The 19,319-nt window shown below is 36.4% G+C and overlaps 1 protein-coding gene across 2 annotated transcripts in view; it reads left to right on the forward strand.

The window, feature by feature from the left end:
* RARS2 (arginyl-tRNA synthetase 2, mitochondrial) overlaps nucleotides 1-19,319 on the forward strand; it is a 90,481-nt gene that overhangs the window by 14,301 nt on the left and 56,861 nt on the right. For both annotated transcript variants that reach the window (XM_007104031.3, XM_028494655.2), the window contains exon 2: nucleotides 11,401-11,474. In XM_007104031.3, the coding sequence (XP_007104093.1) occupies nucleotides 11,401-11,474 (74 nt within the window). The remainder of the gene's footprint in view (nucleotides 1-11,400; nucleotides 11,475-19,319) is intronic.

Consider the following 19,319-nt stretch of genomic DNA (forward strand, 5'->3'; position numbering starts at 1 on the left):
TTGCTTGTAGTAATCTCTAATAATCTTTTGTATTTCTGTAGTGTCAGTTGTTACATCTCATTTTTCATTTCTAATTCTATTGATTTGCGTCTTCTCCCTTTTATTCGTTTTTTTTTTCCGTTTTATTCTTGATGAGTCTGGCTAATGGTTTATCAATTTTATTTATCTTCTCAAAGAACCAGCTTTTAGTTTTATTGATCTTTGCTATTGTTTCCTTCATTTCTTTTTCATTTATTTCTGATCTGATCTTCATGATTTCTTTCCTTCTGCTAAATTTGGGGTTTTTTTGTTCTTCTTTCTCTAGTTGCTTTAGGTGCAAAGTTAGGTTGTTTATACGAGATGTTTCCTGTTTCTTAAGGTAGGATTGTATTGCTATAAACTTCCCTCTTAGAACTGCTTTTGCTGCATCCCATAGGTTTTGGGTCGTCGTGTCTCCATTGTCATTTGTTTCTAAGTATTTTTTGATTTCCTCTTTGATTTCTTCAGTGATCACTTCGTTATTAAGTAGTAGTGTTCCATGAGCACTTGAGAAGAATGTGTATTCTGTTGTTTTTGGATGGAATGTCCTATAAATATCAATTAAGTCCATCTTGTGTAATGTATCATTTAAAGCTTGTGTTTCCTTATTTATTTTCATTTTGGATGATCTGTCCATTGGTGAAAGTGGGGTGTTAAAGTCCCCTACTATGATTGTGTTACTGTCGATTTCCCCTTTTATGGCTGTTAGTATTTGCCTTATGTATTGAGGTGCTCCTATGTTGGGTGCATAAATATTTACAATTGTTATATCTTCTTCATGGATCGATCCCTTGATCATTATATAGTGTCCTTCTTTGTCTCTTGTTATAGTTTTTACTTTAAAGTCTATTTTGTCTGATATGAGAATTGCTACTCCAGCTTTCTTCTGATTTCCATTTGCATGGAATATCTTTTTCCATCCCCTCACTTTCAGTCTGTATGTGTCCCTAGGTCTGAAGTGGGTCTCTTGTAGACAGCATATATATGGGTCTTGTTTTTGTTTCCATTCAGCCAGTCTGTGTCTTTTGGTGGGAGCATTTAATCCATTTACATTTAAGGTAATTATCGATATGTATGGTTCTATTACCATTTACTGAATTGTTTCGGGTTGTTCTTGTAGGTCTTTTCCTTCTCTTGTGTTTCTTGCCTAGAGAAGTTCCTTTAGCATTTGTTGTAAAGCTGGTTTGGTGGTGCTGAACTCTCTCAGCTTTTGCTTGTCTGTAAAGGTTTTAATTTCTCCATCAAATCTGAATGAGATCCTTGCTGGGTAGAGTAATCTTGGTTGTAGGTTTTTTTCCTTCATCACTTTAAATATGTCCAGGCAGGCAGATTCTTAACCACTGCACCACCAGGAAAGTCCCCTCTTTTGTGGATTTTATTCCTCTGTTTTTAGCTCTAAAGTTTTGAGCCTTAGTTTTCTTTTATTATTTTCTTTTCAACTGAGTAACCTTTTAGCATATTCTGTAAAAATTTTTTCTTTCACTAATCTGAGGCCTCAAGTCGATAGTTATTGATAGGCTCTTGTTTCACCTGTGGTAGCCCTAGATGAAGCCCAACGCCAGGAGAAACACCTTTACCTAAAGGGGAAAAAAGAAATCTGTAGCTAAGGAAACTCATAGGTCACATTTTCATCAGAGAAAACACTGAGTTCAATCTCAGAGACAAGTCCTATTATTTCCAGAATAGTTCTGAACCTGTGAGGCTGTAGGTGAATTAAAAACCATGCTCTCTGACATTTGACAGTGGTTCCTTTTTCTTTGTTTCTTTGTGTGTGTGTGTGCGCCCACCCTATTTGAAAGATACTCCTCGAATTAATTAAGATCCCTCACTAGTTTGGGCACTGATCGTTAAAGTAGAAGGCAGCTGGTGTCTCCCTCTGCAGTGCTTCTCAAGCTTTGTCTACTTGAGACTGGAATCACCTGAGAAGCATTGAAAAAAATACCTAAGCCCAGGCCCCTTGGGCTGGGGTTGGGGTGGGGGCCTTGAAGTTCTCAAACCTTATCAGGGGATTTTGGTGTTCATCTGGGCTTGATAACCACTAGCCAAGGACGACCCAGAAGCAGAAAGGTGTAGTTCAGTGATCCCCACGCTTTACCTCACATTAGAATCAACCCCCAGAACTTTTTAACATCTTGTTGCCCAGGTCATACCCTGTATTAATTAGATAGAATATTTGCATGTGGAAGCCAGACATCGGTGTTTTCTAAAGATCCCTGGGTCATTCCCATGTGCAGCAAAATGTGAGAACCACTGGTATAGTGACTAAGAACAGAAGACACATGGGTTTAAATCCAGCTTCTCTGATAGGTGTGTAAGTTCACTGTACTTCATCTGTAAAATGTGGAAAATTATTTAGCTACCTTTTAGGCTTGTCATTAAGGTTCAATGAATTAATATAAATAGGGTACTTAGAATTGTGTTTGTATTGTATGCATGCAGTATTCATTAGTCATTATATTATCTGTTAGAGTTCTGAGGATGGGGTATTTTGAAGCCCCTCTCCACACCACCACCACCCCAGAGGCTTTCTGGTGTTGGGGACCTAATTATTATCCATTACCCTAGGTGAAAGCTTTAGCACCTGTATGATCAGGCCATTCAAGATGGCTATTCCCTTGCTGTCTGTATATTCCCTGCTGACCAGTCCTTGCTTCACTCACATAACTACCCAATCCTCTTAATTATAGGGCTTAATCAGTAACCACCTACTTGCTTGCCCCCTGCCTCAGCTGCTGGTTTTTCTGGTAACTGTTGAGCCAACCTGACGTCAATTCCGCCTATAGATGGTAGCCTCCTTCTTTCCCAAGTAGCGAAGATGGCTGCCATGTCCTGTCTGCCGTCAGCCATGCACAGTGGGGTGTTGCTCCAGGACCTTTTGCTTCAGACGTGTAAGATCCTCTGTCCGATAAATCAGTAGTGTCTCTGTAGCTGTCTCTGAGCTCTTTCTTCAGTCTCCAGGCTGGGCATACAACAAGGCTTGCAGGCCTGCAGGGTGCAGCCCAGTAGTCCCACATGAAGTTAAATAAACAGAAAGCTATATATCTGAACCATACTGCTTAATTTTCAGTAGGAATTCCTTAACAGATACTTTTATAAAGTGCTTTGGTAAAGAAAAAAATCTCATTTTTGCAAAAATAATACCTGCTTATTGTAAAGAATTACAGTACAAAGAATTTTAAAAATAAAGTTATCACTAACATTGATTGACCTATATTTTAGATACATTTCTTTGCAGATATACAGGCAGAAAAAAGAAGGAAGATGGGAAGACAGAATAGATATGCTTTTTATAAAAATTGGACTGTATTGTACCAAGCTTTTAGTTTTTTAAGTTTTACAATGGAAAATGTCCAACTGCTAAAAGTATAATACTATTATGATTCCCCACGTACTCATAACCTAAATGCAGTTTTAAGTAAAAAGTATTAAACAGTTTAGCTTGAATATAATGAAAGAAAAAGAATCCAAAGTGCAATTCAAAGAATTATTGATCAATTTCCTAAACGAGTCCTCTACAGTTAAGAGATTATGAAGAACATCACAATATGGAGCTTATTTTTTTAAATCTTGATGTTTCAGAGACTCCTAGATACAGAGAACAGACTGGTTTTTACCAGAGGGGAGCGGGTAGGGGGTTGGACAAAATAGGTAAAGGGAATTAAGAGGTACAAACTTACAGCTGTAAAATATGTTAAGTTACGGGATGTAACATACACATAAGGAATATAGTAAATAATACTGTAACTTTGTATGGTAACAGATGGTAACTGCACTTATTTTGGTGATCATTTCATGCATCACTGTGTGGTACACCTGAAACTACTATAATACTGTATGTTAATTATAAATTTTTAAAAATCTTGATGTTTCACATTTAGGCAGTATCAACCCTTGCCATGAAAGAAGAGAACATTAGCACTCTTATAGTTGGTATAACTTTCCTCTACCTTTCCTAATTTGTTTCAGTAACTTTCTCAAAGTTTGTAACACTTAGTCTGTTTATTAATGGTATTTGCATGACTTGTCTCTTATTCACTTTATTTTGAATTGGATACATTGCTTACCACCAATCCTTTTCCTGATACATGGCTTAATTGTCTGGATTTCTTTGAGTAGATTTTTCAAGAAGGGGTTTTTTTTTTAACTTTTGTTTTTTTAAGAAATTATGATTTCTCAGATAAAATAATCCTAGACATATCAAAAGGAGGGTTAATAACTAGAAAATTAGCATGTTTAGAAATATGAAAATAATAAATTTAGAAATAATATTAAAAATCTTCCTTTTAGAAATAAAGCAGTAACACTAGATTGTTTAGTTCTGATTTTTGATTTTCCACAGTCTGATACTACAGATACAAATGTCATATAACAATCTAATGTTATTTTTTTTCTCAATTTTCATACGTTGGCAACTAATTCAAATTAAGAAAAGAACTGAGCATGTGAAATAAGCAAATCAGTTTGTAGCTTCTCCAGTAGATGAATTTTGCCCTATACAATATCATTGCTAAATTATTTACTTTAACCAGATCATGATCTTTGTGATTAGGTAACATGACTACAAAGTAAAGTACATTTATTCCATCTCTGGAGTTTTCTTGATTGGGTGCTTTATTTTTGAAATTTAGTGATTTGGGGGGGGAATATTTAATCATGTAGAAGAATACTGTTAGTATCCATATACCCTTCTGCTTGAGCAATAAACTATTACAAACAGTATTAAAATCTCCTGGGTACCCATCCCTGGATGCAAACTCTCTTTCCTCACATATGAGGTTTTGTTTATCACGCCTGTGCATGTGACTTACTACCTAGGAATGTATCCCTAAATAGTATTCTTTTGCAAGTTACTAAATTTTATGTAAGTGGTAATCAAACTGTAATTATCCTTCTGCAACTTGGGGTTTTTTTGTTTCCTTCAAATTTTAAAAAATTTATCCATAATGATGCACAGAGGTCCAGTTCTTTCATTTTACTGCTGAGTGGTGTGCCATTGCAGTCATATACAACAATTTAGATTTCGTTCTTATTTTCAGGGACGATTTCCCTTTTATTGGCTATTATGCCCAATCTCCTATCACCTTGGTCACACCTGGTTCTAGCTGCCATTTAAGTGAACAGTTTCACATGTGCTTCCATTCGCTTACTGTTAACAGCGCTTCATGCTGTCAAAAAGCCTGCTACCAACCCATACTTGGCTCAAGTGTGGTGGAGTGAACACCCTCAAGGACACCCCTCAGTCACTGGGGGATAGAAGCTCCTGCTCCCTATTTTTGGATAGACACTTTGATATACATTGTATATACCTCTTGAAAAGTAAGATAGAAGTTAAGGCCCTATTGCCTATAGCAGTGGACTTGATAGCACAATCTTGTATTTACTTTTTCTCCTCTCTCACTCTCCCCAGTATATCAATTCTGCCCCCAGCAATCACTTCCCAGATAAACTGCCTGCACACAGTCCTTTTCCCAGGCCCTGCTTTTGGGGGATCCAAGATATATATCTGTGAATACTTTTATTTTTCTTGGGTTTTATTCATTCATCTTGATGGCTTCTGGGAAATCAGACTAAGGTAGGAGCCCGGCTAAATAAGGGTGCTCCATTCTGTTTGAGAATCTTTTGTATCTTTTCTTGACTATCACTTTGTGAAGAGTGTGGCTTTGTGCTTTGTCTCTCTGTCCTTAATGCTGCTGGAGAACCAATGTACCTGTCTTCCTGTCTGCTTGCTTCTTTGCTGCTGCTCTTTTTGTATTTTAGGGACACCAGTTATCCTAAGGTTGGGTTATCTTGTACCCAATTTTATTTATCTTGGATCTCTTTATGTTTTTTAAAATCTGTATTATCTGATTATCTTAGCCCTTATATGTTATACTTTTATTTTCAATTCTGAGTACACTCTTCCTTTGTGTTTCCTAATTAATAGTTCTGTAATAAATGTTTGATCATCAATTTATTTAATCTTTAGACTCCTTTTTTCTCACTGTTGTTTTTCCATCTTTCAGTTCTTGCTTATTCACAAATCTGGAAGCCCTTATGAAGAATGTATTGTTATATTTTTCTTCTAGAGTTCTTTGATGTCCTGTATGCCGCATTCCTTTCATTCTTTTTCTTTCAGTCCCTGCCCCTCCCTCTCCGTATCTCTGTCTCTTTCAGTTTGTTTTTTTTGTTGTTGTTTTTTTTGCATTACGCAGGCCTGTCACCATTGTGGCCTCTCCCGTTGTGGAGTACAGGCTCCGGACGCGCAGGCTCAGCGGCCATGGCTCACGGGCCCAGCCGCTCCGCGGCATGTGGGATCCTCCCGGACCAGGGCACAAACCTACGTCCCCTGCATCAGCAGGCGGACTCTCAACCACTGCGCCACCAGGGAAGCCACTGTTTGTCTTTTTGATGCCTGTTCTTTTTCATTTACCAGTGCTTGACCGCTCTGCCCAGGCTTTATATTTGCTTCCGCATTGTGTGGGTGACTTCTTCACTCTCCATTTCAGAATTGTTCTTGGCTCACCTCACTTTTTTGATTACAAAAATATAAACTCTGCAGCTTTCCACTCCTCTTTTGTCTCTCCAGGAGGTCGTGGTGACCTGTACACGTTACTCCTGAATTCTGACTTGGCATATTTTTGCTTAGCTAGTTCTGATATTTTTCCATCTTCCTATAAAAGTTCCTCCTCTGATTCTTCCTGCCCATGCAGCACAATATCAGGATTTACTCCCTGTAATTGGGGAACATATTGTGTTTCCATTGGGGAGGCCCTCAGATTCTGCCCTAGAAGCTTCACTTGTGCTGGAAATCACTTCTCTCTTTTCCTCATTCTTTCCCACAGTTCTGTAGCATCTCTCAGTCATAGATGAAAAAAATAATGGAATTCAGTGTTTTCTCTCCAGATTTGGGTATTAATGAGAATTGTTAATTCAGCTTAGGAGGCTTGCCAAACAGGGCTGCCCCATTTCTTCTCAGAATCTGGTGTATCTTTGCTTGGTTACCACTTTTGAAGTTTATAACTTCGGACTATGCCTATCATGTGTATTTTTTGCTGGAGAACCAACCAGCCTATGACCTACCTTCCTTTCTTTCTCCTCTCCTTTCTTCCTTCCTTTTCATTTTAATTTGATAATGGGTAGGAAATGGGAGATTATGTAAAGAAAACTTCTTTCTACTACTTAATCCCAAAGTCTTTTTGGGTTTTGTTTTTAATTGTGGGAAAATACACATAACATAAAATTTGACATCTTTTTTTATGGTTTGTTGTCTTATTGAAGTATAGTTGATTTATGATCTGTTAATATCTGCTATACAACAAAGTGATTCATTTATACATATATATACTTTTTCTATATTCTTTTCCATTATGGTTTATCACAGGATACTGAATATAGTTCCCTGTGCTGTACAGTAGGACCGTGTTGTTTATCCATTCCATATATAATAGCTTACATCTGCTAACCCAGCCTCCCACTCCATCCCTCCCCAAACCTCTCCCCGTTGGCAACCACAACTCTATTCTCTATGTCCATGAGTCTGTTTCTGTTTCGTAGATAGGTTTATTTGTGTCATGTTTTTAGATTCCACATATAAGTGATATCATATGGTATTTGTCTTTCTTTTTGACTTACTCACTTAGTATGATAATCTCTAGTTGCATCCATGTTGCTGCAAATGGCATTATTTTGTTCTTTTTTTTATGCCTGAGTAGTATCCCCTTGAATATATGTAACATCTTCTTTATCTGTTGATCTGTCGATGGACATTTAGGTTGCTTCCATGTCTTGGCTACTGTGATTAGTGCTGCAGTGAACATTGGGATGCATGTATCTTTTGAAATTAGGGTTTTCATCTTTTCCGGATATATGCCCAGGAGGGGGATTGCTGGATCATATGGTAGCTCTATTTTTAGTTTTCTGAGGAACCTCCACACTGTTCTTCATAGTGGCTGTACCAACTTACATTCCCACCAACAGTGTAGGAAGTTTCCCTTTTCTTCACATCCTCTCCAGGATTTGTTATTTGTAGAGTTTTTAATGATAGCCATTTTGACCAGTGTGAGATGATACCTCACTTTATTTTTGATTCTGTTTCTTTAATATAAAGTTTACCATCTTAACCATTTTAAAATGTACAGTTCAGTGGCATTAAGTACATTCACATTGTTATGCAACCATCACCACCAACCATCTCCAGAATATTTTCATCTTGCCAAACTGAAACTGTCCTTATTAAACAGTTACTCGCCATTCCTCCTTTCTCCCCAGTCCCTTTCTTCTTGTTTTTTTAAATTTACATCATAGAAGAATGTTTCTGTGCCTTTGTAAAATTACTATTGAAGGTATTTTCTATTTTGGTCTTCGCATCTTCATGTGTGTGTAACTTGGTCTTAGAATTTACTTTTCGGAAAACTTTGTTCCTACTGACTTGCTGGATCTCTTACGAGGTAAAAAGTGCTGTGTAGATTCCCTTTGCACCTTGGTTGCCAAGAAGCCTGATTATCTTTAGCTTGAGTTTGCTGGCACAGTTTTATACCTCCATTTTATTTTTATGGTTTAAGCCCCCTCAGAGCTCTTTTGGAGCAAATGAGGTATGGTAGAAGAAATAAACTTTAAGTAGTTTTTAGTTTGTATCAGAAAATTTTTTGTGTTGGTCCTAGGTAATATGTTTACATTCCAAAGTTCACAACTTATTTGTGAGGCAAAGATTAAAAACTTGGCCTATGTTGAATGAAAAATGCACAATGTAAGAGGTGTGAGTTGTCAGCTTTAGCTTTATTCAGGGACCTTACTGATGACTATATCCTGGGAGCCAGCCACTCAGTAGCTCTGATTAAACTCCGAAGAGGTAGGGGGAGGAGCCAGTTTAATCATGATTGTTGGCTGGGGAATATGTGCAGTCAAGCTTACATCTCAGTAAAAGATGACAGCTATCACAAGGAACAGATATCTGCTTAATGATTTTGGTGCTTTCCTAGATATGGGAAGATGCAAGAATCTGGTTATTAAAATTCTTCCTGAGATGTACATAGAACTATCTAAGGGGCCTGTTTTTCCACAGTAGTGTGCCTCATCCTGTTTTTTGTCCTGAACTCCTCTCAGGGTTCGTTATCGGTCAGAAACTGCAGTGGCTAATGACTTAATCCATGTATAACTGGATGGTGAACGACATTTTTTTTTTTTTTTTTTTCCAGCAGAGTTTAGTTATATCTAAGATAGTCAGAAGGTCTTATAGGAGAAGGTTATGGGTAAGTTTGAAAGACATTATGTCCAAAATGAGGGATCTTATTTCCCTGACCAGTGATTGAACCCGTGCCCCCTGCAATGGAAATGCAGAGTCTTAACCACTGGACCACCAGGGAAGTCTTCCAAAATAAAACCTTTTAAAGGAAGAAGGAAATAATATTTATTACGTGCTTATTATGTGACACAATTTTGTTAGTCCTCACAAGAGCCCTAGTTTATTATTAATAGATTTATTATCCCCATTTTTCAGATGTGAAAACTTAAGCTTGTTGATGTAAAATGACTTTCCCAAGGGCTTATAGACAGTAAAAGTGGAACTGGAATTTGAATTTTTTTAGAGAAATTATAATAGAATCTTTATTACTGATGTGTCTGTTTTGGCAGGAACATTTTGTAATATAAACATGAACAGTTACAGCCTTTATTCTGTAAGTGCTTTGGAAGTATTTATCCACTTCTGGGAAAGTATCTTAAGGAAAAAAAGCCTTTTTTGTAAAGGATACAGTAATTCAGTTCCTAAAGGCTAGAATTTAAAAATAAAGACTGTATTCTGAGATTTAAATTTTAAAAATCAGCATATACTTGATCAGCAGAAATATACAGAGTATCTTAAAGGTAAATGACAGCTCCTGGTCTGCAAGTTTTGAACTTTTTTTTACATTAATGAAATTCAGCAAACGATTTCTTTTGATAATAGGGTAAATATTATTACTAATAATGGAGATAGTAACTTTAGTTTTATTCCTTTCCTTCTGAACACTTACAGACCCCTCTGAGGAAGATTAAGATTGCTTCTTCTTACATTCTTTACTTTTCCTATTTACCCCATTCCTCCCTTTCCCTTCTCTCTCACCAGCCATGACTTGTCCATTGCAGAGGCTGCGTAAGGATTGAGGAAGTGGGCAAGAAAGATGAAGACAGTTTTAAATTCATTATGGCTGTACTGCTATTTTCACTGTTTCGTTTTCATGCATTTCTTGTTGAAAGAGTATCGATATGAATGACATAGGGGTTGAAGGTAGGCTCTGGTTATAGATAGCTTGTGTTTACATCCCAGCTTTTCCACCTAAGCAAGTTACATAAATTCTCTGTACTTCAGTTTGATCCTTCATGAAATGAAACCTATAATAGTATGAAAGACATAGGATTGTTTCAAAGAAAAATTAGGCATAATTTGAGTTCCTGATGAAGGCAATAGTTCACAACTATGACTGTGCATTACAGTCATTCAGTGAGTTTCTCAAAAATACAAGTGAGTAGGTACTTCCCTGGTGGCGCAGTGGTTAAGAATCTGCCTGCCAATGCAGGGGACACAGGTTCGAGCCCTGGTCCGGGAAGATCCCACATGCCGAGGAGCAGCTAAGCCTGAGAGTCACAACTACTGAGCCTGGGCTCTAGAGTCCACGAGCCACAACTACTGAGCCCGCATGCCACAGCTACTGAAACCCACACGCCTAGAGCCCGTGCTCCGCAACAAAGAGAAGTCACCTCAATGAGAAGCCCGCACACCGCAACAAGGAGTAGCCCCTGCTCACCGCAACTAGAGAAAGCCCACCCACAGCAGCGAAGACCCAACGCAGCCATAAATAAATAAACAAACAAACAAACAAACAAGTGAGTAAACTTTTGATAGAGCCTGGGGGTCAGATTTCCCCCCCATTATGTATTTGTTTGCTTGTTTATTTAAATAGCATGAGATTTTTGTTTCTTTTATTCACTGCTGTATCCCTAACTCCTAAAACAGTGCCTAACACAAAAAGATTTTATGAATGAATTAAAAAGCAAATTATCTTTGGTCCCAGCAGTTCATCCCTTCTCTTTTTGTAATAAATAAATAAATAGTTTTTTAAATTTATAAATATAAAATTCATCCTTTTTGGTAAACAGTTCTATTTGCCAATTTATGGTCAAACCCTTTTCTCATCTTCAACCTCTGGCAACCACTTATCTAATCTTTATCCTTAAGTTTTGGGTTTTCTGGAATGTCAAATAAACCGCATCATACATTATATAGCCTTTTGAGTCTAGCTTTTGTCACATTGCATAGTGCATTTGTAGCTCATTTGTGTTGTGTCTCAATATTTTTTGTTGAGTAGCATTCTGTTGAATCTGGAGCAAATATATTAACAATCTTGTGCTGTTCTTTTTGATTTTTAGCTTTCAAGAGTGTTGGATCTTCCTCCAGAATCCTTGATCAAGTCAATATCTGCAGTTCCAATTTCCAGAAAAGAGTTAAGTATAATATATTTGTAATGATCTAGAAAGTTGCTGGCTTTGTCAATATACAAAAAAAGTTACTCTTCAATTTACAGAATAGTCCTTGAAATTAACCTTAATATATGATTTAACCTATTATTTCCATGGATTTAAATAATAAAATTAAAATCTGTGTTTTACGTACTGACATGGCAGATTATATTAGTATTCTCATGTTGTTTTGATGTTTATTCTAATAGCTATAATTATGGCAGTCTTTAAGAAAACTTTGGAATGAGGTTCGAATTTAATTCTGTAACAGCGAATAAAAGAACTAAGATTGTAGTTAGAGTGTAGTTAGAAAATCAGTTTTTGAAGGGATCTTAGAGATTTTACACCTATCTAATACTTGAATACTATTGTGCCATATTTACCTGCTAGATTTTTTTTTTTGCAGGTTTTGGTTTTTTTGCTTATTTCCATTCGAGGTCCCCCAGTGATAGAGAATTACTGGTTAGGACTACATACAGCCTATAGTTGCTTCTTGGATTCAGAGAGATCTCTCTCTTGTTTGGTCATTCTCATTGATACCTGTTTACGAGTTGGCTAGAAAACTTCAGTACTTGGATAAAATACCCTCTCAGTTAATTAATAATGACAAGAAATTAACTACATAGTAGGCATTTAAGCCCTAAGCTTAAATTATCATTGTACCATTATGATATAATGATACCATTATCATTATACCATTATGTCCTTGTATTTTGTCCCCTTAACTTTGTCAGGATTTTAAGATTGAGTAGAATGAATGTTCTTTTTCTCAGAATAGGACAAAGAGATAAGTGGAAAAGAAAGAGAAAGGCTACGTGTGGCCTTGTAAAAGAGAGCATCTTTAAAATGGCCTGCTACAACTTCATCTATACTGAGTTCCAAGAACAGAGGGAACCGCTGACCAAAAGATGGGCCATATAATTATATGTAAATTGATGTAATGTTGCAAACCAGTTACCTATTTCATAAAATCTGTAAAGGACATTTTGCATAATAATGGGAATGTCTCAGTTTTTATTTTATGTTTCAAAGACCTTTAATAAGCTGAACCATATTGGCCCATCTTTTTGTTTGTCTTTTTTTTTCTTACTTGAAGTAACATTGGCTTATAACATTATATAAATTTCATGCGCACAGCATTCTCTAAACGGTATAGCGTGCTCACCACCAAAACTTCAGTTTCCATGTGTCATCATACAGTTGATCCCCTTCACCCATTTCCCCCTCCCCCCTGCCCCACCACCCCTTCCCCTCTGGTAACCACCACTCTGTCTCTGTAGCTGCATGTTTGGTTTGTTCACTTACTTTGTTTTTATTTCTTATACTCCACATATGAGTGAAATCATACGGTATTTGTCTTTCTTTGTCTGACTTATTTCATTTAGCGTAATACCCTCGAGGTCCATCCACATTGTCCCAGATGGCAAGATCTTATCTTTTTCTATGGCTGAGTAGTATTCCATTGTTTATATGTATACCACATCTCCTTTTTAAAAATTTTTTATTGGAGTACAGTTGATTTACAGTGTTGTGTTAGTTTCAGATGTACAGCAAAGTGAATCTGTTATACATAAACATATATCCCCTCTTTTTTAAGATTCTTTTCCCATATAGGCCGTTACAGAGTATTGAGTAGAGTTCCCTGTGCTATACAGTAGGTCCTTATTAGTTACCTATTTTTTATATAGTAGTATGTATATGTCAATCCCAATCTTATCCCTCCCCCACCTTACCCCCTGGTAACCATAAGTTTGTTCTCTACATCTGTAACTCCATTTCTGTTTTGTAGATAAGTTCATTTGTACCCTTTTTTTAAGATTCCACATATAAGCACTATCATACAATAGCTGTCTTTCTCTGTCTGACTTACTTTCACTTAGTATGATAATCTCTAGGTCCGTCCATGTTGCTGCAAATGGCATTATTTCTTTTTTATGGCTAAGTAGTATTCCATTGTATATGGGTACCACATCTTTATCTATTCATTTATGGATGCTTAGGTTGTTTCCATGCATTGGCTATTGTAAATAATGCTGCAGTAAACATAGGGGTGCTTATATCTTTTCAAATTCGTGCTTTCATATTCTTTTGATAAATACCCAGAAGTAGGATAGCTGGATCATATGGTGGTTCTATTAACTTTTTGCAGAATCTCCATAGTGGCTGCACCAATTTACATTTCCACCAGCAGTGTATGAGGGTTCCCTTTTCTCCACATCCTTGCCAACACTTATTTCTCACCTTTTTGACAGTACCTCTTCTGATGTGAGGGGATATCTCATTATTGGTTTGATTTGCATTTTCCTAATAATTCGTGATGCTGAGCATCTTTCCATGCGCCTGTTTTCTTGGCCCCTCCCTCTTTTGAATAAGATTTTCTTTACCTGCTTGCAGTTCCTTTGGGTAGCTCCACTTTAACAATCTGAAATACCAGGACTTTGGTTTATAGAAAATAAATATCAGGCAGGGAGGACCTCAATTTTTCTAGGCTACCAGTCTAAAATTCTGCATATTAAATTTGTTTACAACAAAGGAAAACCCTAGCTTTGCCTTCATAAACCCAGTTATTCTTTAGAGTACTAAAACAAAGCCTAACTGTTCTTGGTTTTGGGGGTTTTTTTGGCTGTTTTGGGTCTTCATTGCTGCACGCAGGCTTTCTCTACTTGCGGTGAGCAGGGGCTACTCTTCGTTGCAGTGCGCAGGCTTCTCATTGTGGTGGCTTCTCTTGTTGCAGAGCACGGGCTCTAGGCATGTGAGCTTCAGTAGTTGTGGCTCGCGGGCTCTAGAGCCCAGGCTCAGTAGTGGCACAAGGGCTTAGTTGCTCCACGGCATGTGGGATCTTCCCGGACCAGGATCGAACCCGTGTCCCCTGCATTGGCAGGTGGATTCTTAACCAACTGCATCACCAGGGAAGTCAAAAGCCTAACTGTTCTGTATTTCTAACTTGATTCTAAAACGCTATAACATGCCAGGAGAATTAAGAAATTTTATTTTTGTTAATTTAGTTTATTTAATGTGGTATGAATCCATTTGCACCGGTCTCTAATTCAGTTATACAGTTGTCCCTTGGACAACATGGGTTTAAACTGCATGGGTCCAGTTATACGTGGATTTTTTCAGCTAGCCTGAACTGTGGTACTACATGATCCATGGTTGTTTGAACCATGGATACAGAACCGTGGATTTGGAAGGCTGACTGTAAAATTACACTGGGATTTTCAACTGCTCGGATGGTCAGTGCCCCTAACTCGCCCTGTTGTTTAAGGGTCAGCTGAAATTTTTTTTTTTTTTTGGCCACGACATGCAGAATCTTAGTTCCCTGACCAGGAATTGAACCCACACCCCCTGCAGTGGACGTGCGGAGTCTTAGCCACTGGACTGCCAAGGAAGTCCCAGCTGTATTTTCAACTATGGTGAAATTCCTGTTTAATACTGCTTGTAGTAGACAGAATTAGTAACTTTGTTACCAGCCAGTACTACTCTGATCTATGGATTTCAGTCTGAAACCACAGCAACTTCTCAGAAGTAGTGGGGAAGTAGTAGCTATTGCTTTTTAAACTTATTGTTTTAATTATAAACGATATGAAAGTAGAGGGAATAGTTTAGTGAGCCCCTATGTGCCCATCATTCATGATCATTAGCACATGGCCGGTTTTGTGTTGTCTACACCCCTACCCACTCTCCTTCTTCACAGTGGACTATTTTGACAGCTGCTTTTCCTAGTCTAGATGTTATGTAATTTTAAAGGGATTTTTTAAAATTAGTTTTTCTGTCATGAAAGCAAAACATAACCTTAAGGAAATTCAGGAAAATACAGAATAAGAAGAAAAAATCCCCAATACTCTTAACTACATACAGTAAGACAACTGATGTTAGCAATTTGGTATATCTTGTCTCTTTTCTCTTTGAATATGTCTTTCAGCCTTAAAAAAGTCATAGCTTTAAAACAACTGTATGTATGATTTTGAACTCTTTCTCTTGGCATCATTTCTTTGAAAATACCACTTTTTAACAGTGGCTTACTCTTAATGCTGCCCTGTTGATGGACATTTAGATTGTTTCAGTTCTGACTTTTCACATAGTTCACATTCAAGAATGCCTCTCCAGGATGTGGAGAAAAGGGAACCCTCCTACACTGTTGGTGGGAATGTAAATTGGTAAAGCCACAATGGAAAACAGTACGGAGATTTGTTTAAAACAACAACAACAACAACTCAATTCCACTCCTGGGCATATATCCGGAAAAGACAAAAACTCTAATTCAAAAAGATGCATGTCCCCCAATGTTCATAGCAGCACTGTTTGCAATAGCCAAGACATGGAGGCAACCTAAGGGTCCATCAGCAGAAGAATGGATAAAGAAGATGGTGTGTGTGTGCGCGCATGCACGCGTGCATAATAGAATATTACTCGGCCATAAAAAAGAATGAAATATTGCCATTTGCAGCAACATGGATGGACCTAGAGATTACCATAGTAAGTGAAGTAAGTCAGATAGGGAAAGGCAAATATCAAATGATATCATTTATATGTGGAATCTAAAAAAAATGATACAAATGAACTTATTTACAAAACAGACTCACAGACACACAAAACAAGCTTATGATTACCAAAGGGGAAGTGGAGGGGGGAGAGATAAATTAGGAGTTTGGGATCAACAGATACACACTACTATATATAAAATAGATAACAACAAGGACTTACTGTATAGCACAGGGAACTATGTTCAATATCTTGTAATAACCTGTAGTGGAAAAGAATCTGAAAAAGAATATATACACACACACACATTTGTGTGTGTGTGTAACTGAATCACTTTGCTGCACACATGCAACTAACACAGTATTGTAAATCAACTTCAATTTTAAAAAAATTACTTCACTAAATAGATAAAACAAAAGTTTCTTGTGGGTGTATAATTAAAATCTCCCAAAAGGGAAAACTGGGATCAAGTCTGGTTGATTACCCTCACCTCCCTGAAGCATTTACTTCTATATGGGTCCTTTCATACTGGCAAATAACCCAACGCAGAATTCAGAATTTGTTTTAAATATTCTTAGTTTAATAAATTGGTGTTAATCATTATTATTGGCCTAAAAGGATGATTTTTTTAATTTGTCCTTATACCACTGAACTACTTGAAAATATTTGATTTTATTGAGAATTTTTTAATTGAATTAGTTTATTATTTATGTCTCAAATAAAATTTTGGACACTTCGTACTATTAACTTTTTAAACCATCTATAGAAAATCATGTGACCTGTTTGGGTTTTCCTGGATGTTTGAGAGCCATCCTGCAGGTTTATGGTCATATTAAACCTTTTATAAAGTATCCCACACAGGGAAGTATATTCAATATCCTGAGATAAATCATAGTGGAAAAGAATATCAGAAAGAATGTATGTATATATGTATGTATGTGTAACTAAATCACTTTGCTGTACTGCAAAAATTAACACAACATTGTAAATCAACTATACTTCAATTTAAAAAAAAGAAAGCATCTTAGCTATATGTCAAATCATTATTTAATCTTTGGTACATTCAGATCTTTATTTTCAATTAATATTGCTGTTATAGCTCTTATTTTAACTTTATATGGTTTTTATTTTTTTAAATGTTTGTGTTATTCCCATTTTGTTAGACTAATGTCTTCAGTTTCCCGCATTATTGGCACAAATACTTGACTAAATTATCAGAGTTCGTTGGTAAGAATAAATATATTCAAACCTTATATGAGTTTCTACAATTAAAGTTAATCTTTAGAAAATTGAATTGTTATGTAATCATTAGAGAAGTCTTAGAAAAGAAACAGAATGGTTTGCCAACCAATCCAGTAAGTGAAGAACTACAGACAGAATAATTCCCCATAGCTTGGTACTGTATTAACATTTTTATTTAACATTAGAACTAGAATTATTTTACCAGAACTTAAGTAGGTGCCATTATCATCACCATTTTACTGTGCTACAAAAGAAATTAAGCAACATGCCCAAGAGCACACAGACACTGAATAATAGTTGAATTTGGGTCTTCGGTTACACCTCAAATGTCGGTAGATGAGTTTGGGTTGATAAGTGTAATCCACACTAGGCTTCTGGATAATGGATTAAGGCACAGGAGACTCCTTCCCCCCCGCCCCAGTTTTATTGAGATATAATTGACATACAGCACTGTATGAGTTTAAGGTGTACAGCATAATGATTTGGCATACATATTGTCATGAAATGATGACCACAGTAAGTTTAGTGAACATCCATCATCTCCTATAGACAACATTAAAGAAATAGAGAAAAAAAATTTTTTCCTTATGATAAAAACTCTCAGGATTTACTCTCTTAACATACAAGTGTTAATTATCTTTGTCATGTTGTACATTATATCCCTAGTATTTGTTTATCTTATAACTGGAAGTTTGTACCTTTTGACTACCTTCATCTAATTCCCCCTCCCCCTAACCCCCACCTGTGGTAGCCACAAATCTGATCTGAGATCAGATTTGTGGCTACCACAGGTGGGGGTTAGGGGGAGGGGGAATTAGATGAAGGTAGTCAAAAGGTACAAACTTCCAGTTATAAGATAAACAAATACTAGGGATATAATGTACAACATGACAAAGATAATTAACACTTGTATGTTAAGAGAGTAAATCCTGAGAGTTTTTATCATAAGGAAAAAATTTTTTTTCTCTATTTCTTTAATGTTGTCTATAGGAGATGATGGATGTTCACTAAACTTACTGTGGTCATCATTTCATGACAATATGTATGCCAAATCATTATGCTGTACACCTTAAACTCATACAGTGCTGTATGTCAATTATATCTCAATAAAACTGGGGCGGGGGGGAAGGAGTCTCCTGTGCCTTAATCCATTATCCAGAAGCCTAGTGTGGATTACACTTATCAACCCAAACTCATCTACCGACATTTGAGGTGTAACCGAAGACCCAAATTCAACTATTATTCAGTGTCTGTGTGCTCTTGGGCATGTTGCTTAATTTCTTTTGTAGCACAGTAAAATGGTGATGATAATGGCACCTACTTAAGTTCTGGTAAAATAATTCTAGTTCTAATGTTAAATAAAAATGTTAATACAGTACCAAGCTATGGGGAATTATTCTGTCTGTAGTTCTTCACTTACTGGATTGGTTGGCAAACCATTCTGTTTCTTTTCTAAGACTTCTCTAATGATTACATAACAATTCAATTTTCTAAAGATTAACTTTAATTGTAGAAACTCATATAAGGTTTGAATATATTTATTCTTACCAACGAACTCTGATAATTTAGTCAAGTATTTGTGCCAATAATGCGGGAAACTGAAGACATTAGTCTAACAAAATGGGAATAACACAAACATTTAAAAAAATAAAAACCATATAAAGTTAAAATAAGAGCTATAACAGCAATATTAATTGAAAATAAAGATCTGAATGTACCAAAGATTAAATAATGATTTGACATATAGCTAAGATGCTTTCTTTTTTTTAAATTGAAGTATAGTTGATTTACAATGTTGTGTTAATTTTTGCAGTACAGCAAAGTGATTTAGTTACACATACATACATATATACATACATTCTTTCTGATATTCTTTTCCACTATGATTTATCTCAGGATATTGAATATACTTCCCTGTGTGGGATACTTTATAAAAGGTTTAATATGACCATAAACCTGCAGGATGGCTCTCAAACATCCAGGAAAACCCAAACAGGTCACATGATTTTCTATAGATGGTTTAAAAAGTTAATAGTACGAAGTGTCCAAAATTTTATTTGAGACATAAATAATAAACTAATTCAATTAAAAAATTCTCAATAAAA

The sequence above is a fragment of the Physeter macrocephalus genome, chromosome 10 (assembly GCF_002837175.3).
Source record: "Physeter macrocephalus isolate SW-GA chromosome 10, ASM283717v5, whole genome shotgun sequence".
Lineage (NCBI taxonomy): Eukaryota > Metazoa > Chordata > Mammalia > Artiodactyla > Physeteridae > Physeter > Physeter macrocephalus.